Raw genomic sequence first — 25,449 nt, forward strand, 5'->3', positions numbered from 1 at the left:
GTTTCTGTTTGATTCACCACTTCCTCTCAACTATTTGGCAGCCTTCTTTATAGCGTAGATATATTTCATCCATCTATCAGTTCTTATGACTTTTGAATTTTCAGTTTCATCAAAAATACACCGGCTTCTGTTCCATTTTTTCTTATCGAGCCATGTGTGAAGATTATGATAGCTTCATTCCTCATCTTGTATTGTACATCCAATTATTATCTTGTAGGGATGTTCATTTTCATCCTTTCGATGAAGTCTGTTGTTGAGATTATATCGTGTTCCGAACTAATACTTTCTGTATCCTTTATCCTTTTTTAATTATTTCCGGTAGGATAAGAGAAGTACCATAATTCTTTTGTCTTCCAACGTTGTTCTCTTACAACCTTTTTTAAGGCTACACCTTTTGTGTGTTTCTATTGATTATCAGTGTTGCCATCCTCTGCACTTTCGTGAGATCCTTTTAGTATTTTTTTTAACTTCTCTCTAGTTACTATCTTTCCTACTATTTTCGTATGGATCATTTGGAAAGTCACTGTTGTATATTCTTGTTTTGTTTTTCAGCGATATTTCCCAGATATCCCCCAAAAATGAGTTTCGAATAGTAATTTTTGCGGGCGTCCCTTCGTATCGGAATCAAAACCTTAAACTGGGACTCATTGCTACATAAAACTCTCCCATTGTTCATGCATCCATTTTTTACGTTCTTTATAAAATGAACTGCAACCTCTTTAATTTTATTTTGACGTTTTTAAAGAGGTTGCTTCACTGCAATCCTTGATCTCCTTTTCACGCTAGAAGTACTCAAAGGCAGATTTGAGCTGCTATCTCTAGACCCGTGAGACGTCGATCATGTTTACTGATCAATACAATACGTTTATCTTCAGAGGATGTGGTTTTTCAAGGCTCCCTCAACGTTTCTATCGTCAAAGCTCTTTGTGGGTGCATGTTTTTCATGTTGTAGTCCACGGTACGTCTAAGTATTATTAATTAGGCGGAAATAGTACGATTACTATTGCCTAGACTATGAAAACTTTAATTAATTCACGAGTTGCAACAGATAGTTCCTTGGTTTTAAGAATCTTAAAACCTGCAGCTCTGAATTTACGAGAACGAAATCAATTCGGATACGAACTTCACCAAAAGATGTCTTTGTCCAAAAAGTACTAAACCATAATTATAAACAACGAGGAAAGAAGTCACAGTTAAATAACAAGAAACAAATCAGTCGGTACTTGCAAGTTTCAACTTGTCGCACTCACCGATCAAATATAAACATGCGCTCGTATAAAGTATACAAATAATGGACATTATTTTTGGTTTGTAAGTCACTGTTTCAATTTTCGCTTGACAATATGAAAGAAAAATTTGTTAACGTGTATTATTTTGAAATCAAAGGAATGGATTATGGGCAAAAACTTTTGACCGGAATTGTATAATTTTATATCGAGATTTTTCAGTTTTTCTCAGTAAATCTGTGGAAAAATTGTATGTAGTTTTTATTGAGTGTATTATACACTATTTAACAGACAATTACTTGCGGTTTATTTCATTTTTGAAGATTTTAACACAGCATCTGATTTTTGAATATCGTTTCAGGGTAATCGTTCTCGTACGACAAGTTTTTTCAATTCGAGTACCGAAGATGCTACCGTTGCAAGTTCAACGCTCTCGCTTCACGATGGCGACCAAAGTAGAAGACAAATAAAGCAACGACTGACGGCATTTTTTGGAAACGTCAAAGTGAGTACCTTAATATCAATTTTGTGGCTTTAGTTAATGTTTATATCAAGTGCTTCAATTAGGAAACCTCTCAGCAGCATATCAGAAACTGTACAGTTGCAGAAAATATTAATAAATGTAGCCTCGAAAGAAACCCGAAAACTATTTTAAATTTTTCACGCATATTTGTTGTAACAAGTTTCAGTTTTAGAGAAATTACCGCAGGGGTTGCTCAAGGATCTATACTGGGTCCGGATCTAGGGAATAATCTATATGATAGTCTGCTTAGACTAGAATTACCTATTCTCGTTCCTGACGCTGATGTTGTAATAGTTCTGATGACCAAACAATTTGCAGAATGAGATGAGTAGGGGGATGGATGACAGATCACGGACTCGCTACAACGGAACTTATACAGTCAAATCTGCCCATTGAGATCAGGACAGACGAAATCGAGTCTAGATGCGAAGTATTTTGGAGTGATCTTAGATACGAAGATGTCTTTCTGGAAGACACGTCAAAAGGCGGCCGAGAAGACAGCATCTTTGAGCCACTTAATGACAAATATTAACGGACCACGACCGGAGGCTGTTGATGGCGACGACTCACTTAATTCATCTGTATGGAGTGGAGGTCTAGTCAGACGCCCTGAGAATAGATAAATACTGCCAATCGATGACAATAGTAGAGAGACAAGATGCGCTGAGAATCGCCAGCTTCTACCGGACTCACTGCATATGCTGTTCTAATAGTCCTAGGTGCAATCCCCGTGGACGTACTGGTTTTCGAGCGTAAGAGGATATTCAGAAGCAGTTCAGATATAACACGACAGGATGCGGCAACCATCGAACGCACTAGAATAATACAGAAGAAAAATCAGGTGAATGGAAGCGACCACTAATAAAAGACCTTATTGTGGACCGCAACGAAGTTTGGAGATGTGATCTTCTACATTACCCAGCTTCTGACGGGACACAATTACTTCCAATGGTATCTCCACAAAATGAAGACAGTACAAACAACTTAGCGTTCATGTTATAAACAATATCCCGGCACAGATTCACCAAGCAGAAGTAATATCACAATAGTTGGACGGAGATTATAGAAGATGGCGGTTTAGTGGGTAGGCTACGGGAGTCCCACATATCCATCAGCTCTCCTGGTGAAATCTGTTTCTTGGACCCCGTATCGTCTCAAAAAAAAACAGAAACAATCATCGCATTCCTTAAAAGAATTTGCGCAAAACAAGTTTCAGTTTATGTACTCAAACAACGGATGGGGAGATTGAGAACTTTTTTGTTTGAGCGCCAATTTTTTAATAGTAAATCCTCGGCAGGAGACTCTTCCTCAAGAAGTGGTATTAGGCTTCAGTTAATGTACATAAAGCCTGGTACTTAGATGGGGTGAACAATTAATATTAGATTGGACGCCATCAGCTTTTTAACGAACGACGTTAAAAGATAATAAAAAAGGCGGAAAACCTGGAAATACCTTATTATAAATAACAATATAAAACTATTCCTGGACACGATTATCCAAATTAATATTTATTTCTAAGAACGATAGAAAAAGTTTTAGCATCAAATAAGTTTATTGAAAAAATAATAAATTCGAATTAACTGCGTATCCAAAAGAGCACAACGAACAAAAGCAGTTATAAATTAAAAACAACTCAGACTTGTCCATATATTAAAAAAAGACTGGGAGTTATCTATGGAAATCCGGAATGGTTGAAGTTCTCAACTGGATTCCCAGATGTTAGAGTTGAGGTTGAGTTTGTAGACTGGTGATTGATGTGGAAACTCCCAACCTGGCAGCTGGAGAACAGCGAATATAAAGAATAAAATCACCACAAATATATTAAAATTTACTTTTGCTTGAAGTGTAGATAGGTAAAAAAATAATTCGAATCAATTTCGAGGTTTTATTGAATCTCTCGAATGGAGTGGGAGGTCGATAACAAATTAATTCACAATACGTAAATAAAAGGATATTCAAAATGTTTGAAGAAAACATAATAAATCGAATGGCATGTTACAACTTTTTCCCATTAATATAAGAGGAATTAGTTCGACTCTACGAAATGAGTAAAAAGCTAGAGAAAGCTTTTCAATTTAAGTTATAAAAAATATCAAAAACAAGTACGATATTTCAATTAGCGATCAAATAGAAACCTTTCTTATTAACAGAGAAGCGAAAGCTGTTTGACGATTTTTTTACCTGTCTGGCGACATTTCATTTGAGTATAGATTATCTACTGATTATAGGTTAATACATTTCAACAATTTTGAACTAAACAAAATCTACTTTTCCTACCCTATCAAAATTATTTCCATATTACTTTTAATGTTGTGTTAGATAAATATTAGAGCTGAAGTTCCGAAAACGGGAACCCACCGATTGGCTTCAAATTTTCACCAGATACTGTCTCACACATTGTACCTAAAATGATTTCATATCATGAATAGCTATTATAGGTGATAAAATTTATCGCTACATATATTTATTCATATTTACTATGGGAGTTGATGCCACCCTTTTTAATTTGCTATCTCGCTTTATTTTTCACAGCCCATTAGCGACAAACCATCTCAAAATTCCAGTTCCAATTCATTTCCTCATCTGCAGATGTATAGCTTCCTTGATAACCAATTAGAATTATGAAATCATCACATTTTACAAAGTAAATCGTGAAAATATTCTCATTAAATAGCCCTACAGAAATGTTTCCATTTCCGAAATTGGTTTTCTAATTTGCCTTAACATCTCATCAGACTATTCTTGTATATAATAAATAGATTTGAATTGTGAAGGGTGATGAAAAGCACGAAGAATTGACAACAATTTTCTTTAAAATGTTCCGTTCCGAAAGTTAACAGTTCTGTTAGTTTAGTAATTTAATGTTTCGGATAGAGGCAAGGTAATTCAATCTACAGATACCCAAAAACTAGTTTAGGGATGCGTCGATCTGTCCTTTGATGCTTAGTCGATATTTCAATAAAAACCGAAATCGTGTTATTTCTGTTATTTTTTATTCGAAGCAATGATCCACAAACAAGATATGTGTTTATCATAAATATAAAAAGAATGTATAATATTAAAAATGCATTCATGTTCAATTGTGGCATTTTTTAAGCATTCGTGGAATATCTGTAATCTTCATGAACACTTTATATATTAATATCAATCTCACCTGTAATCTCTGGATACGATAATCGGAGTAAAAAACTTGTTATCAGAAATAAGGATCAAAATTTAATGATAATATCAACTGTATCATCAAAAATATTCAAAACTCATAGAAAACTTGAAATGGAATATATGAACCCACTTGTAATAAACATTCTATATAGCAATATTATTATACATAATCACATTGTAATTTATCATAACCAGGTGTCAGCGTTATGAACAGACTGAATTCTTTCATAAACGACCTAGAACAGGCAGAACGCAATTTACAATCGCTCATGATGACCGATTTATTGTGTCAACAATATTTAAAAATCGTCACCTTAATGCCGTTCAAGTGCAACGACAGCTCCGTGAGGTGCGAGGAATGACTATTAGTATGTGGATAGTAAGGCAACGACTGCAAGAAAATGACCTGACCCCTAAACCATCTGCGATTGGTCCAGCTTACACAGGGTCATTTGAATTAGATTTTGGATTAATGGAAATCTGTTCTGATCTCAGATGAGAACAGAATATCCCTCCATTGTAGGACAGTGTACCGAAGACCAATAGAGCGATTTGCAGATTGCTGCTCTGAAGAACGGAGTACTTATGGGGATGCATGATTTGGGGTGCAATTTCTATGGGAGTACGAACCATGAACTGTGTTCATTGTTAGGGGCGATCGTGTTTACGGAAGAAGAAGTTTAACGGCTGATATATCTAGGAGATTTTAGTAATTCATGTGGTACCTTACGTCGACTCTATTGTAGACGAATTTACCTTTATGTATGACAATGCAAGGCCGCACATCTTCAAAATGGTGCAAAATTACATTTCAGAAAGGTTTTCGGACAGAATGGTTGTAGCAGTGCTTGGGGTCGGTAGTGACATATTTAAACATATATTAAAATGGTTTATAGTTATTTTTATTGTTAGACATATGTATCATAACATACTATAAACTTGTTATTAGCAAAATTAACTTTTATATTACCAGTAAACTCAAATTTGAGATCTTATAATTAATAAGGCACTCTAACAACTTTTCTTATAACAGTCTTCTTAGAATCAGTCAAAACTTTCCTAAATTTATATTTACTGTATGTGACTGTCAGAAGTTTTACCATAATTCGAATAATAATAGTTTAGAACAATATGAAAATAGAATAATGATAGTAAATAATATATAGTAGATCAATAAAATAATATTACCTGCCCACTTGATCCATTTTTCAACAACTCTTCTTTCAGAATATGCATCTACACAATTGGCTATTTTAATTTGTGAAGTCTTTCTTTTCTTCGCATGGGATTCCTTTGCCTTTATTTTTCGTTTCAGTTCAATTAGATTTTTCTTTACCTGTCTAGCTTTAAAACATTTCTTCTTCTGTTCATGTTTTTTCCTAACTGTCCCTTTCTCGAGCGTTTCTCTTTAAATGGTTTAATTGTTATTTCTAGCACATCTTGTTTTTCTTTTGCCGAACAGCATGCCTGAGATTGAAGCAACCTTTGTTTATCCATTGAAAAAGATGGTGCAGAGTCAATTTATTGGGATACATGCCCATTGAACGGAGAAATACCAGTTTAGCTGAAACCTGCCTGAATATTGGCTTGTGTCAAAGTCGGAGGCTAGCAGTCTTGATATTATCTGGTATGTCATAAATAGACAAGAAAACTTCGCATTCATCTGTCTCAAGTAGTAGTGATGACCTTTTTGAATGGTCCAAAGACAAATTGATCCGATGGTAGTATATGCGAGAAATGCGGAAAAAAATTACAACGTAGTAATGTCATCTTCTTTTCGAAAATCCTTGGCATTAATATAGAAATGAGATGAATGATTGTCCAATATTAGTAAGACCTCATGGGTTAGAGAAACATCAGAGATTACTTGAAATGTTCATGGAACACAAAGAATGAAGTAACCTGCTTCCAGGCTGCAGGATTTGCAGTTCCAAATTAATCCCACTGGTCATCTAATAAAAGAATCGTAGTTATCGAAACACACATCAGACAGGGCAATTGTGGATGTTGGTGTATTGCAAATAAACAGTGTGTTCAGTATGAATATCACCAATGGTTCAAAAACTTAATAAAAGGATTTGCACAGGTCCAAAATCGGAGAATGCAGGGGATTAGGCAGTTCCAAGAATTTGGCAGAGATGTCAGCCAGTGCATTATCATGGTAACAAGTACTTTTTTCTTAGCCAATTGGAGCCCTTTTTTTCAATTCGGCATAGTACAAGCCCTATGACCGTTTTGCCTCTCTCCAGGTAGTCAATGTAGATAACACTTTGTGAATTCCAGAACTGGGTGGATCCGCAGAAACTCTTTCAGATTAAGCTCAAACACTGCTCTCAAGAGGTCTTAATATTATGCATATTGTCTGAAATTGTATGCAAGCTAGGACCTACGTGAAATTGGCATGATAGTAAATTGCCCTTGAAATAATTGTACCCTCGTAGACTCCGTTTGATTATTTCCATAGTATAAACAATAAAATGGTTTGATTTCATTTGAATGATCACATCATTTAGATAAGTTGCCCCTTACTATTGAAAGGTACAATCGGAAAAAATTTTGATTGAGTATTTAGCTAACACTACAACATATTAAAAGCAATCAGAAGAAAGATTACCAAATAATACTAATCTAGAAGTTTTCAGAAAAATTCTGTCCTTCATTAGATGAAGAAGAGTTTCTTGGAATTTTTCAATATGAGTTATGCATTGGAGATAAATTTCAAGCTAATATTCCAATCTTCTATAAATTACCATCAACAAGTTTACTGTTTTCACTCCCAGAATTCACTGAATCAGCATAATCGAAGATGTCATCCTTAATAAGATTGATAATAATTTGATTTGCTTATATGCAGCTGGTTTCAATTTTCAAAAAAACTTCCATATATGGGAGCATGTTCGCAGCGACTAATTAAATTCATCAAAAAAATTAATCATTGGAATTGAGATCGAGGTAATAGAGTGACAATCTCAAACCATTATCACTATGTTGTTTTATTTCAAGACAAGATACACACTTAAAACCCTTCCACAGGGCAAAGCGTTTTCAGGTTAACATTTATGTAACTAATGTGCTAATTTTTCTTATTTGTTAAAAATTAGCACTCCAAAAATGTTCTACTTCATATTAGTTTTGAAACAAATCCGTCTATCGGAGTTATTTAGAATTCATATTAAATACCTTTCATATATTATGTTTATTCTCATAAATCATTTTCTCTTTCTAATAACAAGTAGTGTGTAGCTGAGGTCTCAGAATGTTGATATATGTATACACAGATCACAAGTGTATCTCATAATTCTCTTTTTCACGCTACAGTTTCGGTTAACACCTTCGAATAATGATTTATTGTATAATAAGATGAAGGAGTATTTGAAGACAACGATTTATTAAACCAAAAATAAAGTCAGGACGTGAGGGTTTATTGGAAAGAGATTCAATTCATTCTCCTAAGTTTTTCTATCAATTTTCTGGATGTGAGATGAAGATTTATTCGCCCACATTCAGCCGGTTTCGTCTATTGTTGTTTTAGAAAAAATGGGAAAGGAAAGTTGGAGAGCAACTACAAACGCAATTATACAACAAATTCGAGGGAATAGATCGCAACCACAATATGGACGACTTTCGTAACAATGGGCAATGGACAATGGATTCACAACAATTTGCGCGACAGCATTATTAAAAATGGGTTTTCCGGGTTGTAACGGTGCTAAAATAGTTAAAAATATCGGCTAATGACGACAGTTTTTTTGTAAAACACGCTGTAAAAGGCACATTACCTACATGCTAAAGGGTGGAATGAATAATATTCCTACTTATTGGGTCGAATTAACGACTGCATTTATAAAAGAAAAGTCCTTTCGCATTAATAAATGTTTATATGAAACAATTAAATATAATTTTTTTAAAATAAACTTGAAACAATATAGAATGGAAAATACTTGTATTATTGTGAAAAAAGCGTCGATCTATGAGAAATATGGAACAGACCGTGAACGGGATTTGAACCTACGACCGCCGAAATCTGGAGGTTGACGTCCTAGACAGCTCGGCTAACGAACGCAATTGAAGTGGTGGGATATACTAACAGTAATAAGCAAAAAGGAAAGTTAAAAACAAACAGGCACTCAAACCCACATGCACGTGAAGTTAATATAATTTTTCATCCACAAACAAGTCTCGAAATTATTTATCCGCCGTCGTATTAATTATACATATATTCAAAACAATATATTCGAATCTGTTAAAACTATTCAGGTTTCCTAAGTTATAAATAGATTCTTTTATTCGAAAACGTGACAAGAATTCGAATTTTTATGAAAACGGATTAGTAAAATATATAAATAATTTTCTAATTCCTTCATTTTCCTACCACTAGGTTGAATCTACTTTAAGATGTTTAATAAGCTTTCCTATGGTAATTTTACTATTCAATCTACTATTCTAAAACAATATCTGCACAATGATAATGCTATTTTTAAATTACAAGATATTTTCAAATTGAGTATGTTCAAATAATATAAACATGGAAATGCCAATGCACAGATTGCAAATATAACCGTATCTCTGTTATGGTAATCATTAATCATAAAAACCCTCCCGGCTTAATTTTTTTCATAATTTTCTTAAAACATTAGAATAACACTATTAAGCGCATCAGGATAACCCTAATTGAAATAACTCATTTTTTCATCAGGCTTTCCTGATCATATCCATGCAAAAAATATCTCAGCTTCACCAATCCGGAGAAAGCGTAATTACATTCGAAGATTCAAGTTGAAAGAGAAGTTCAAAGAGGTGGAGACAAGTCAAACATTTATAAGTATTTATAACTGGTAGGACTAACAAGTGATAAATGTTTATAGTTGCAAGTTGTGGAAAATTAAAATTTAGGTACTAGGTTTATAGCGCGCGTCTATATCATCAAAAAAATATAGTATTTTTCATACAGTTTACAAATTCCTATCAATTAATAAAAAGTATGCGATTTATTTAATGCAAAGTACAAAAAAATTATTCTAAATGGAAGCTCAAAGTTACCAAAAAAATGAAACTGGGATATATATTAAGTCTTCAAAAGTACCATCCGTATAAAATTTAAATATCAACATATATCAACAACTCAACAATGATGATCCAGATCGCCCTATGCAGTTTTATAACAGGATTAGTTTTTGAAATCCACATTTTATGAAACAAATCATATTTTCTGAAAGGGCTACGTTCTGCAAATGGTTCAGTCAATCATCAAAATTGTAGATGCAGCATTAAGAATAATCCTCACTGGGTGAATGGGGGGAAATCATATATGACACATTTATGGGTCCTTTTTGAAAAACTTCATAGATGAGGAACACTAGACTGGCACCCTGCTCCTCCATATTTTTTATTAATAAAAATCAAAATCTTATATGTAAAAACTGACTGTCGTGGAGGAGGACTCCCAAAAACTATATTGTTCCCAAAGCAGTCCCAGGTCTAGAAAAAATACCCTTCATGATTTATCAACGATAATAACTACTTTGAATCTGATAATTTGCGAGTCAAATAATAGTAATAGGAAAACTACTAGTACGTGTTGTAACTACTAGCGCCGCTACAGAAGTTCGTATGTGCCAAAGGTTAGCGACTGTCAGCTATTGAGCCTACTCTTTCGTATGCGACATCTAACGTGACTGTAGATAAACCAATGTAGCCGTTCCTTCGTTTGTGAAGAAGCTGTCTTAAAAATAATCGATGTAAAAATAAAGCAACGGACTGTTGTGAAATTTGGAAAAACTGCAATCGAAACTTATAATTTATTGAAACAAGTTAATGGCAATGAGTGGTTATGAGTAATTCAAACGTTTTCAATTTGGCTAAGAATATATTGAAGATGATTTACGTTCGGGTTGCGCTTCCATGTGAAACCGGATGAAAAGATCCTACCATCGGCAAAGTATTTTTGCGATGCTGAACCTATAGAATTGGACAAAGGATGTGTGTGGAAAATTTTACATGAAAATTTTAATGTGCGAAAAATGTGTGCAAGATTTGAACCTACGACCGCCGAAATCTGGAGGTTGACGTCCTAGACAGCTCGGCTAACGAACGCAATTGAAGTGGTGGGATATACTAACAGTAATAAGCAAAAAGGAAAGTTAAAAACAAACAGGCACTCAAACCCACATGCACGTGAAGTTAATATAATTTTTCATCCACAAACAAGTCTCGAAATTATTTATCCGCCGTCGTATTAATTATACATATATTCAAAACAATATATTCGAATCTGTTAAAACTATTCAGGTTTCCTAAGTTATAAATAGATTCTTTTATTCGAAAACGTGACAAGAATTCGAATTTTTATGAAAACGGATTAGTAAAATATATAAATAATTTTCTAATTCCTTCATTTTCCTACCACTAGGTTGAATCTACTTTAAGATGTTTAATAAGCTTTCCTATGGTAATTTTACTATTCAATCTACTATTCTAAAACAATATCTGCACAATGATAATGCTATTTTTAAATTACAAGATATTTTCAAATTGAGTATGTTCAAATAATATAAACATGGAAATGCCAATGCACAGATTGCAAATATAACCGTATCTCTGTTATGGTAATCATTAATCATAAAAACCCTCCCGGCTTAATTTTTTTCATAATTTTCTTAAAACATTAGAATAACACTATTAAGCGCATCAGGATAACCCTAATTGAAATAACTCATTTTTTCATCAGGCTTTCCTGATCATATCCATGCAAAAAATATCTCAGCTTCACCTTACTGGAAAAAAGAATATTTATAATAAGGTTATCCTGACGAGATTCACACTAGGATCATATTAGGTTGACACTATTGAAAGTAAATTAATTTTTCTTCAGGCTTTCCTTATATTCATGCAATGAATCATCTTACTTATATAAAGACTATTGCATATCAGTCGACGAATGTTTTGCTTCCAACGTTGGCATGGAAACGTTGGCCATGAAAATTCGATTTTCCAGACCCGCGTCAAACGACTATCCAAGATAGGAACGAAGTATGGTACAACTACACTTACTTTTTGTCCTCTTGCGCATGAATGTATTTGTATACGTGTTTTGTATGAAACAAACAAAGTTGCTGGTATCATCCAGTTTATTTTAAAAGACTTTATATCTGTTGTGTGCTGTTTATCACTTTTTTTGCCACATTTTAATTTCCTTAAATAAGTTTAGGTAAGGTTCCAGCATTTGTTCAATGTCCAGCCAACGTTGGAAGGTGAATTTTGGCGCAAACGTTGAACGCATCGTGTAGTACCGGCTTAACGGAATGGTTAAGCCGGTAACACACGATGAATCCAATACTTCCAACGTTAGACACTTCTATGATTGGACGTATTGTGTGGTCGTAGTGCGCATGTTAGTCGACGAATGTTTTGATTCCAACGTCGGCCGTGGAAAATCGGTTTTCCTAAACCGCGTCAAAGGATTACCCAACAGTGAATTGGAACCAACACTTATGGTACAACTACACACACTTCTTGTGTTCTCTGTTTATTTTAAACGAATTTATATCTGCTGGTTTGCTGTTCGTCACTTTTTTTCCACGTTCTCATTCATTTAGATAAGTTTAGGTAAGGTTCCAGCATTCGTCCAATGTTCAACCAACGTTGGAAGGTAAATGTTGATGCCAACGTTGGACGCATCACGTAGTTACTGGATTTAATGATCTTTTGCTTAGAAAATTTGAAATGAGTTTGTATTTACATCATTTAGCTTGTTTTTTAGTTTGGTAATCTTGTCCTTTCATGTTTATTAGAACTTTTAAACGAGAATATAGTCCAAGATTCTATCTTATCTGCACAGTTTTGATCTAGAAGCCATTTGATTACAGGTAATTGATTTTCCTTCTTCTAAATTCCATATTACTTCTTTTTATTATAGCAATTTTCGATAATAATAAAAAATTATACACTTGTTACGTGTTTTAAGATCTCATTGAACAATAGGTCACCAGGAGGAAAAATTATTTTGATGCACATGTCCGCCAGTGGATTCTAACCAAGAGAGAACCAGATATTTTTGTCTCCCATACAGAGACTGAAAAATTTCCATACGACAGTGAGAAAATATGATTTTTTTTCATTGTTAGTTTATACATAATTTGATGAAAAAAATAATGCCTGTATTAAATACAAATACAAACCCAAAGCAATGAGACGACCCTTATTGGCGTGAACGAAAAAGAAGTAGATTTATCACAATTGTTCTCATTTTGTGCAATTTATTTCTCGAGTTTTGTCAGCATCTACAGTTTTCCTCCTTAAAAGAATGACCTGATAAATATTTCCTTAATCACATATTTATTCATGGAAAATACCGAACAATTTCTCAAACTTCACAATCCGGAGAAAGCGTAATTACATTCGAAGATTCAAGTTGAAAGAGAAGTTCAAAGAGGTGGAGACAAGTCAAACATTTATAAGTATTTATAACTGGTAGGACTAACAAGTGATAAATGTTTATAGTTGCAAGTTGTGGAAAATTAAAATTTAGGTACTAGGTTTATAGCGCGCGTCTATATCATCAAAAAAATATAGTATTTTTCATACAGTTTACAAATTCCTATCAATTAATAAAAAGTATGCGATTTATTTAATGCAAAGTACAAAAAAATTATTCTAAATGGAAGCTCAAAGTTACCAAAAAAATGAAACTGGGATATATATTAAGTCTTCAAAAGTACCATCCGTATAAAATTTAAATATCAACATATATCAACAACTCAACAATGATGATCCAGATCGCCCTATGCAGTTTTATAACAGGATTAGTTTTTGAAATCCACATTTTATGAAACAAATCATATTTTCTGAAAGGGCTACGTTCTGCAAATGGTTCAGTCAATCATCAAAATTGTAGATGCAGCATTAAGAATAATCCTCACTGGGTGAATGGGGGGAAATCATATATGACACATTTATGGGTCCTTTTTGAAAAACTTCATAGATGAGGAACACTAGACTGGCACCCTGCTCCTCCATATTTTTTATTAATAAAAATCAAAATCTTATATGTAAAAACTGACTGTCGTGGAGGAGGACTCCCAAAAACTATATTGTTCCCAAAGCAGTCCCAGGTCTAGAAAAAATACCCTTCATGATTTATCAACGATAATAACTACTTTGAATCTGATAATTTGCGAGTCAAATAATAGTAATAGGAAAACTACTAGTACGTGTTGTAACTACTAGCGCCGCTACAGAAGTTCGTATGTGCCAAAGGTTAGCGACTGTCAGCTATTGAGCCTACTCTTTCGTATGCGACATCTAACGTGACTGTAGATAAACCAATGTAGCCGTTCCTTCGTTTGTGAAGAAGCTGTCTTAAAAATAATCGATGTAAAAATAAAGCAACGGACTGTTGTGAAATTTGGAAAAACTGCAATCGAAACTTATAATTTATTGAAACAAGTTAATGGCAATGAGTGGTTATGAGTAATTCAAACGTTTTCAATTTGGCTAAGAATATATTGAAGATGATTTACGTTCGGGTTGCGCTTCCATGTGAAACCGGATGAAAAGATCCTACCATCGGCAAAGTATTTTTGCGATGCTGAACCTATAGAATTGGACAAAGGATGTGTGTGGAAAATTTTACATGAAAATTTTAATGTGCGAAAAATGTGTGCAAGAATGGTGGGTCATTCCGCACTTTTCTTCAAGAGATTTCTTGCCAAGTACAACATACCAGTGCTAGACTATCCACTTTGTTCGCTGGATCTTGCACTGAGCAATTTCTACCTCCTACTCAAGGTCAAATCAGCATTAAAAGGAAGAAGATTTGAGTTTGCGAAAGCGGTAAAAAAGCAGCGGGTCTCTCGAAGGAACTGGCAGAAAAAGTCTTGCTTTACTGTCGAATAATTATAAATAAAGATTCGCGTGGAGCGATGTAAGGATAGAGAAGTGATGAATATTCTTCTTTTTCTTCATGATACGTTAGGACAGGATAGTCCTGTGTTTGCATCACTGGTTAACTAGCTGCAGCCGAAATGATGAAGACCAGCTTTCATACCATCTTGTAGGTGGTCGTCCTGGTGGTATTCGGTTTTACTTCCTTTGCAATCTATCATATTACATTCTGTCTTCGTGGTCTCTCTATTCCCTTCACTGATTTATCGCCCATCTCACCACATCCTGGATCCTGGGTAAATATTGAATGTGATAATAATAAATATAAATCATATCTAAATAAATCATTTTTTTATCACACAATATTGACATAAATTTAAATTGATCTTTATGCTCTACTCCCTCTTTTACTGAAGCACAAAAAACTACGAACGATTTTAATCTTCTCAAATAATCGTTGCGCTCTTTCTCCTCAAAATAGGCGCTAACATCGTCCTCTAATCAAAACACGAAAAAGTCATTGGGGACTAGATCTTATTAATACGGTGGGTGGCTGAATCAAATTCATGAAATTTAGCCGTGGCGATAACCGACGTATAAGACAGTGTGATGTCATTATTTTCTTTAACTGTGTCGCTTTGCATCATGTAATGATGCATATAACTCTCTTTTTATTGCTTCACCTTTTGAAAGATAATCGATGAACAACAATCCCATGACTATCCCGGTCTTCATGACTTTTCGGTCGATTGAACTGTCTTTACGTTTTTTGGAGCCAATCTACTGACTTGACCGTTTTGTCATTTCAGAAGTGTAGTGGTGGATTCCAGTTATCGACCGATGCAAAAAACCGATACATTCAAAGTGCGGTCATAAGGTCTGGTAAAAAATTTTTGGATCGCTTTTTTGTCCAAATTGAGCTAACGCGACACCAAACTCGCGGATAGCTTATACTTGCATAATTTTTACATAGGTATATACCGAATTCATCCTTTGGGTATACCGATAGACTTTCCTTTCAATCTTAATCCAAAGATTGTACAATATGGTGAACTTTTTTAACAATTCACTCATACTATTATTAAAGAGGAATTTTAGTGAGAGTACCTGCATCACAAATGTCTTTTTCAATCTTCGGAACTAATTAAATGTATCTGCCATTTTTAATTCTGAAGGTAGCTGATTGAATAATTTTTTGGCGCTGAAGATGATGGAATTTTTTACCAGATCAGAAGTGGATATATTTAATTAAATGTCCCAACTCTCTCAGTAGAGTTGTGAAAGTGTTTACGAACCAAAGAAACGGTTTCTAAAATGAAAAGAACGGATAGAGTAAAAATTGTGTTTTTCAAAATAGAATTCGCAACGCGTTCTACTACTAAAACTATGAATATAACGAATAGCTCCTTTTTGTGATTTAAAGAATAAAATAAAGAATAAAAGAGGTGCAAATTACAAGAGCCCCAGAAAGTCAAACCATGCACCACTGTAATAAATAATTTGAGAATTTAGTACAGTATTAATAACATAATTTTTGCTTCCAAATTCCAAATCCCAACGTTGTATTGATCGTAATTTGAGGAATATCTACATAAATCCATCTAAAATGTTTTTGATAAATTTGTATTTATCGCGTGAATTCATCTTGGTAAAAAAGATGAATTACACATTCCGTATAAAAGCTATGGAATATCTTAAAAATAAAAGAATAAAAGTAGCTTGAACGTTAAAATGCCATTATCTGGTTTCGTTCATACGCAAAAAATATAATAATGATGGAAAGAGCATTTTTATGACTCAAAAAACGATAAAAGAACAATATAAATACCTTTCAAAATAAAAACTTCACATGTTTATTTCATGTTATAAACATAACGTCTTTTAGACACACAATGGAAGACTACTGCTTTAATCACCTGGTTTTTTTCGACTATGAGATTTTATCCTGTCAAAACGGTTTTAGTTCGGGAAATGTAGTATTTTTTGAGGGTGCACTTTATTGGACAAATATTAATAGAATCTATCACTATCACTTTTCCAAAATATTTGTTTTCGATTAATAGAATAAGGCGTACAAAACTATAGTATAGAATCAATATCATTGACTATTTTTATATATTTACTAGTAGACCCGGCCACGCGTTACTGTGGCTGAGTGATTTGATTTGAAATAATTCTAACGACAATACAATTGCTCTCTCTTCTGCATGTTCAATGAAATTATACTGGCATCGAGTTGTTACACGTTCGTCACAATTGCCCATAAAATAGATCTGCAGAAATTTTGGATCTTCATTTGACATTGGCATCAATGATCCATGAAGGCTCTAAACTACCTCCCTGCCAATTTTCAGCTAAATCGGTTCAGCCGTTCTTGAGTTATAAGTGGAGTAACTAATACTACTTTCTTTTATATATATAGATAGGAATAGTTTTATTATTGATTTCTTACAAATATCAAATTGTCATCCATACATCATTACATATCTGTCATTATACGTCAATTACATACCTGTCATTTGCGTTTTGTTATTCCAAGTCTGATTCTTTTTTGTTATACCACGTTTTATAGTGACTGACGTTTCATGTCAAGTCACACAGGAATGCTGTCGAACGGGATAAAAAGTATCCTGTCCTTCTCCTGGCTCTATACTACCTCCCTGCCAATTTTCAGCTAAATCGGTTCAGCCGTTCTTGAGTTATAAGTGGAGTAACTAACACGACTTTCTTTTATATATATATAAAGATTTGGCTCAGTAATCCTTGAAGGGGAGCTTCAAAGGAAAAGCGACTTAGCATTGAAGAAGTTAATTTTCAAAATATGTACTATATATGGCTGATAGTGGATAATAAAATTTTCGAAACAAGCAGAATTGAAACTATAGCTCATGCTGACAAGTAACTGTATTGATTTCGGGTGACTTTCAGTGACATCTGTCACTGGAAGTCATTTCAGTGACATCTGTCACTGGAAGTCAATTTTAAAAGAATCGAATTGATTCTGTTTAGAAGAAAACACAAGACAATGGTCATGGAAATTGATTGGACAATTAATTTGTCTATAAAAAGAAGCTAAATGCTTGGGAAAATAGTACTAGACGTATAGTGGAAGAAAATAATTCTAATGTAATCAACGCCTTCTACATAGAGGGTGTTTTTATATTCGACCGACAACGCTCTATCACAGAGAGATCTCAATCAATGACTCAGTTTGATACAGGAATACGAACCCTTACGAGGCCTAGTTGCTGATATATAGGGTGTTCACAATTTTAAATCAAAATTAAAAATTTACCATATATCAAGAACACCTTTAATTTTTTTTCAAATTTGGTAACCAGTATGCTTCTTGATAAAGTAATATTCTGACATGAACAAACTTTGGAAAAAGTCAACCAGTGGCCCCCTGTCAGGGTTAGTTATCTTTTTTATCCTCCTATTTTCTACGCCATTTGGAGCAAACTCTTTTTTTAATTTTGTTTTAAATTGCCAGATTATTTTTAGTTTAGAAACTAAAAACCTTTTATGGAGCTACAATGAACGGTGTCACGTTTGGGATGAAGAAAATCCGCACTTTGTTCGTGAAAGGGGATTTCAGCATAAATATTCGGTTAATGTGTGGGTGGGTATGGTTGGAGATTGCTTGTCAGTATCCATTCCGTTCATTTTATTACTATACCGCGAAAGAAAAAACAATCCAGATCAACACTTTTTTTTCGACATTCTGGCTACTTTTGAAGGTGGATTTTCTAAGGATTTATTTGTTCAATATTTATTTTATTTATTCATGCACTCATTTTGCATTTGAATTTTTGATGAAGAGGTTGACACGAGCTTAGTGACAATAGTTTGAACAGCAATGAGAATAGAGTTTTAATAAAATCTTTAATTAAATTATCCCACGAGGCAATCAATTCGATTTTTTATTATAAATTCCTTTGTACGTACACGGAATTACAAATTCATTCATTGCACTTTCGATTCTCCAAATAATATTTCTCATTCCACAATCTCTTCTCCTTAGATTTATAATTACTTTATAAATAAATTATTATCTATACGATAATTAAAAAAAAAAGATAATATTCATCATAAATATATAAAATATCTTAAGCTGTTGAAAATTACTTATTTCCTTAAAGTTACTTTTGAAGGTGGATTTTTTAAGGACTTATTTGTTGAAAAAATTTGTATTCTGAAATTTGAAGAAATATTCATCGTAACAATTCAATATTTATTTCATTTATTCATGCGGTATTTACCTTCGTGTTATTGACAAGGGGTAGTATTCGATAAAGAACAAAAAGCACTCATTTTGCATTTAAACTTTTGATGAAAAGGGTGAGAACAGAGGTCACCGCCAAGGGCCTCGCGGTGCTAAGGGCCTCGCGCCTCACAGCCGAAAATAAATTTAAAAAAGTACGGAAAATCCAAAAGTACACACCACAAGGTTTTTCTTAGTCTTGAGTATCTGGTAGATACTCGGCGCCAAACACACATTCGCCCCACCACCGCACGAACACTACCTCCTGTGTCCACTACGAGTATATAGGCGAATAATTTTGTATGACGTCATTAGAAAATATTTGGATCTCAATATCTCCGTAATTACTGTATATAATGCGTTCATATTTTACAGGTAATCAATATCGAAAATAAACTTTCGATTGACCTTATTAAAAATAATTCAAGTTCTAGCAAACGCTGGAAAATAATCAAAAATAAATTAAAGATTACTATGAAGCCTTTATCAGACACAAGATGAGAATCCAGGCGGTGAAGGCTGCATTATTGCAATTTGATGATGTTGTTGAATGCATAGAAAACTTAAAATGCCAAACGGAACAATCGGACACACTCAGTGGCTGCGATTCCGTTTTAAACGAAATGTACCATAAGCAAATTACGGAAATAGGTACAAGTCCATTTAAGCATTACTCGTGCATTTGCGTAAATTTTGTGACTGGATCAAAGAATATCGACAAACTGGATTCATAAAATACTTGTCTGACGCTCGTAAATTTGTTGAGAAAAGCAGTTATGCCAAAAGATTTTAAAAATAAAAGAGTAGCTAAAAAGAAAACTATGTTTGATTATGAAGACAGCTATCAACCTATAGAGACTGTTAAAAGCCGGTATGAAACAGATTTTTTAATACCATGATTGATTCTGTTATGAGTAACATGGAATAGAGATTTATGTCCTTAAAATCAATATTTTGAAAATGTTGGTTTTCTCTATGACTTGAACAAGTTAAAAAAACTCCAAGAACATTTAGATGCATTAATATATCAAAAGGTCCAAGAAATAAGAAATTGAAGAAATTTGAAAATTATTTATACTATGGGTCGAGAAAAGCTTTGAGCTTTGGCAGTTTTATCTATTGAAGCAGATATAGCATCTAAGATAAATTAGGAATCAATCATTAAGGAGTTACGTAAAATCAAAAGTAGAAAATTTGTGTTTCATTAATTATTTCTTTTTTTTCCATTTTTGTTTAATGTTCCAAAGAAGTATAAGTGAGAATTAGGTTTTTTCTTAATGAATAAAAAACTGTTTAATTTCAAGTGATTTTTTATTCTATATTCCCTCCTTTTAGCACCATCAGAGGGCCTCGCGAAATGTACCTCGCCCATATTAAGTTTAGGTCTTACGCCGCCATAGGTGAGACAAGCTTAATGACAATAAACTGAACAATAGTGGATATAAAGTTTTAATAAAACCTGCAATTATATTATCCTACGAGGCATTCAATTCGATTTTTTATTATAAATTCAACTCTACGTAGATGAAATTACAATTTCATTCATTGCACTTTCGATCCTCTAAATAATATTTCTCATTTCGCAATATCTTCTCGTTAAATTTATAATTAATACTTTGAGAATGAAATTACATCTAGAAAAATTTCTATAAAATCTTTGAAACTCAATTATAATTACTATAATCACTGGCCTATTTACCGGTGATTTTGTTTTAAAACTTCATTTCAGCTTGCAAACGTTCTGTACCTACTAATGAGGAAACTTTGTTACTTATGTTTATTATTATAGCTTTAAATTTCATTCGAATCAAATGGAAAGCGGGAGAAACTTTGGCAAATTTAATTGTTCTCCACTTATATCTTATTTAAGAAGTGAAAACGGTGGAAAATATGATTGATATTGTCAAGATTCTGTTACCAAGTGCAAATGAACGTGAAAAGAGAAATTCAAATATATGTAACTCAATATGTTTCCAAACATACAAGTGTTGTAACTGTATACAATTTTGAGTGATGTCATAACTGATTTATATATGCAATTCGTCAAGCCCTCGGTGAAGTTGATTAAAGTCTTTTCTCTTTGTGTCTAGTCTGGTCTATGTATCTAGTTTTACTAAAGTTAGTATTTCAATTTATAATAGATATTTAATCAACTCTTTTTATCGAAACAATTCGTAGAGGTATTAGGTATTACATCAATTACCATATAATTACAATGTCTCTCCATGTTATCGATAATTAAATCTTAGTCTCGTCCTTCTTTCTAGTATTGTGAAAATTCTGATTTACATGGTATTTTTCATACCCTCATTTATTGCATATAACTTAATCTTAACCTTTGTGCTTCCATAATTTCATCCTGTCTTCTCCATTGAATAAATGATTGATTTTAGAATTTTAATTTTACGAGGTAATCCAAGCCGTAATCGACCGTGAAGCCTGTCCTGTTCGGTTATGATGGAACAGCCTATAATTTGGTGAACGCGCCGGGTGCAAACTTCTCGGAAACACTGTTCACATGTTTTTATCACAACTGCGGTTTGTTTTTATATTTTTTTCAACCAATTTCTTGGAAATCCTTTCCATTTATGTTTGTTTACTTCCTAGTATTATTCAATTCACTTTTTGGTTTAAAAACCCGTTATATTTATGATGTCTTTATTTATTATAAATAATGAGTTGATCTAGAGGGAAAGAGATATACATAAAATTTATGGACAAAGCGACACAATTTTATATAATATAATATAAAATAATAATAATAATAATAATAATAATAATAATAATAATAATAATAATAATAATAATAATAATAATAATCTTTCAAGCAGAAATGTCTTTATCAATCTACGGAACTTGGAACTTATTAAATGTATTTGCATTTTAATTCTGAAAGTACCCGAAGATAATAGAAGTTTTTACCAGATCAGAAGGTATTGTTAATTAGAAGGTTGAATTTTAATTGACTAATGGTTTGCAGTAGGAAGTGAAGATGGCGCCGGATAGCGTTCACAGGGAAATGTTTAACTACAGGAACCAAATAGCAACGCTCTCTGATTCCGACTTCAGTTGGGAGTCTTCTCTCATTAGAGTTTGTTATACCACTCTAATGAAACGTAATAACGTCGAAACTAGTCAATGGTTACAACTCTCTCTTTGCAGTTGCGAGCCATTAGGGATGTTTATATCGACAAAATGGTCGATGGACATCACGTTCTTCATAGAGGATGTAATTCAATATTGATCGCGGCATCAGCCAGGAAAGTAGTTTGAAGAACGGCAAACAATAATTTCGAATTATAAAAATTCGTAATAATATAAGAGGTGGCAAATAGATTTTATCTCTATAAATTTTTAATATATCATTAATATTTGTCAAGAAAATATAACAATGATAATAATGATGATTTATTTTTTTACAGGACACGAAATATGAAGCGCTGATTGATCAACTAGATAAATATTCCAAACAAGGAATTCCTCACGTACTGAAGTATCCTCAGGGACAATGCGAATCTGTAGATGCTCTTTACAAACTTGAAGATGACTGGCGAGAAATCATAGAATACAACGGTGAGTTAATCAAATACTAATCATAATATTAAGTAATACTTATATACAATAAACAATCTTGAATAAATATTATAAATTGTTGTATCTGATAAATATGATGTGGTAGAGTTAGAAGATTACACAAACTAACATCTATGCCGTTAAGGCATATCTTAATTGGTATTGGTATATCTTGTTTAGTGGATCGGTGGTTTCCCTTCCAAGAATAATGATTAGGGGTTCTGGCCCTGTAAGGGATCTTCTGTTACTTGACTTAGTTTGTCATTTCTCTTCTTAGATATGAAATTCGTTATCATCGTTTGCACTACCTTACAATTTCTTTTGCTGTTAATCATGGTATTTATAATGCTTTATTCCTATTCTGCTCCTAATTGTTGCAATTGAAGGAAATGTGCTACACTGTGTCTATTAATTGAAAATTTAAGCATTTTTTTGTCACTTTTCCGAAACCCATATCTGACAATACTTGGCTGAGGAAGAAGTCAGTTGTAGGGTGTTCGGATATTACCTATTAGGCGTTCTGAGCTTATCACTCTGGATATGCTTTTTCTTATGTTTTGTTCGTTTTGGGCGTGTCTATGGTGTTATACAAGTATTAGCTGCAGTGCCGCTGCAGAGGTTGTTCTGAAAGCCGACTTTACCCGCGAAAGGTTCTTTAGGATCGACTCAGTATTGACTGCTGATCGGATGATAAATATTGATATAATGAATCTTTGAGCTTCAAAATCAATTATTTTTAATGGAAAGTTTTACTCACGTAAAACTAATTATTTGTATAGGAAAGTTATTACTGTTTGATAAAGTATAACTCAGTTAATTGTAACGACCAATATAGAGTTAGGTATTCCTTAAATAGAGGAGTAATTTGTCCGTGTCACATTCTTCGGGCTTGTGATATAATTGCTTACTTTATAAGCAAGTTTTAGTCTAAATTGTTTGTGCTTGGCGTACATATTCAAATAGAAGACGTTCTTATTGTTACAGAGCCCGTTTGACGAAGTAGTGACTTTTGGTTCTCGAGTGTATATAAGGAAAAATGATGCTGTAGTAAATAACTTGCTTATGTCATGTAAATTAATATAATATTTTTCTGTATGTAAAGCTATGACAATAACATTGTTATACCAAACAAAAATTGTCGAAATAGTTAATTTGTAGTTCGATTTTTTAATAAGGAATATCCTTTCATAAATCACGTTTTTCACTCTCTTTTCTCTGTAATTCAGCCATTTTAGATGCTTACTTTATATTTGACAATGATATAAGTTATGAAATTATCTGAAAATGGAAAAAGTTGTGTATCGAGCTGTCAATAAATATTTGTTTTTGGAAGGCAATACGCCTACCCACGAAACAACAGCAATAATAGTTAGTTTGTAGTTCGATTCAGTAAATATATTTTTTTAAAAGGATTTTCATTTCATAAATCACGTTTTTGATTTTTTTTTCTGAAATTCAGCCATTTTAGACGCTTAGTTTTTATTTGACAATCGTATAAGTGAGTATAAGTTATGAAATTATCTGAAAATGGAAAAAATTGTGTATCGAGCAGTCATTAAATTTTTTTTGAAAGGCAATACGCCTACCCATGAAACAACAGCAATAATAGTCAATTTGTAGTTCGATTCAGTAAATATATTTTTTTAAAAGGATTTTCCTTTCATAAATCACGTTTTTGATGTTTTTTTTTTCTGAAATTCAGCCATTTTAGACGCTTAGTTTTTATTTGACAATCGTATAAGTGAGATAAGTTATGAAATTTTAGCTATTTTAAACCCGTATAATATGTATAATAATATAAATATATAATATTAATATGTACAGGCTTGTTAATGGCTGCATATCTTTTTTTGTAAGTCTGAAACTGCGCGCTTACATTGTTCACCAACTATATATCTCTTTCTTACTCTCATGCAAAGTCTGACGGATCCAATCATGATAATAAGATACTTTCATCGAATTTTTGCATTGTTGTCAGTCATGTATGCAAAGTTTAAGTGAAATCTGATGTCCTTCTCAAAGTATGGTATCAAAACCTCAGTTCCAAACTAATAGGTGAGAGGAATTTAGAATCCCAATGATATAAATGTAGAGCAAATTTCACCTTGCTATAAAAATATATTTCTGTACAAGTTACAAAGTGTAAAAATGAATGCTACGGCGCACCACATTCCATGTTTCTTTAATTTTTGATTAACACTAAAGCCGGTAATACACGATTCGTCCAACATTTGCGCCAATATTCGCGTTCCAACGTATCTATAGAACTAAAGACATGGAAAAAAACTGATGAATAGCAAACAATAGATATGAATTCTTTTAAAATATACTTGATCTGTCATCTTGGTTTTTCGTAACAAAAAAGTGTGTTACCGGCTTAACCAACAAACATATATATCGTTAAGCCGGTACTACACGATGCGTTCAACGTTTGCGCCCAACATTCGTGTTCCAACGTACGGCTGAACATTGGAAGGAAGGCTGGATGTATTGTTGCAACTACTCGATGCGTCTAACTTTTGCGCAAACATTATCCTTCCAACGGTGGCTGAAAATTGGACGAATGCTGTAATTTTACCCAAACTTATTCAAGGAAATGAAACATGTAACATTCACGCGCAAAAGGACAAGACGTGTGTGAAGGTGTATAAAATGTGTTGGTTCCAACTTCGTTACAATGTTGGGCGGGTCAAAAAAACCGACTTTCCGTGGCTAACGTTGGAAGCGAAACATTCGCGCAAGCATTGGACGTATCGTGTAGTACCGGCTAAACTCGCATATTTCAGTTTATTACGACATATCGCAAATTTCACACCATT

At 33.3% G+C, this 25,449-nt stretch overlaps 1 protein-coding gene across 4 annotated transcripts in view; it reads left to right on the top strand.

The window, feature by feature from the left end:
* The window catches only part of LOC130452813 (pleckstrin homology domain-containing family G member 5), a 363,306-nt gene that overhangs the window by 238,093 nt on the left and 99,764 nt on the right, over positions 1 to 25,449 (top strand). For all 4 annotated transcript variants that reach the window (XM_056792270.1, XM_056792271.1, XM_056792272.1 and 1 more), the window contains 2 exons: positions 1,588 to 1,731; positions 22,480 to 22,630. In XM_056792270.1, coding sequence (XP_056648248.1) covers positions 1,588 to 1,731; positions 22,480 to 22,630 — 295 coding nt within the window. The remainder of the gene's footprint in view (positions 1 to 1,587; positions 1,732 to 22,479; positions 22,631 to 25,449) is intronic.

The sequence above is a fragment of the Diorhabda sublineata genome, chromosome 2 (assembly GCF_026230105.1).
Source record: "Diorhabda sublineata isolate icDioSubl1.1 chromosome 2, icDioSubl1.1, whole genome shotgun sequence".
NCBI lineage: Eukaryota > Metazoa > Arthropoda > Insecta > Coleoptera > Chrysomelidae > Diorhabda > Diorhabda sublineata.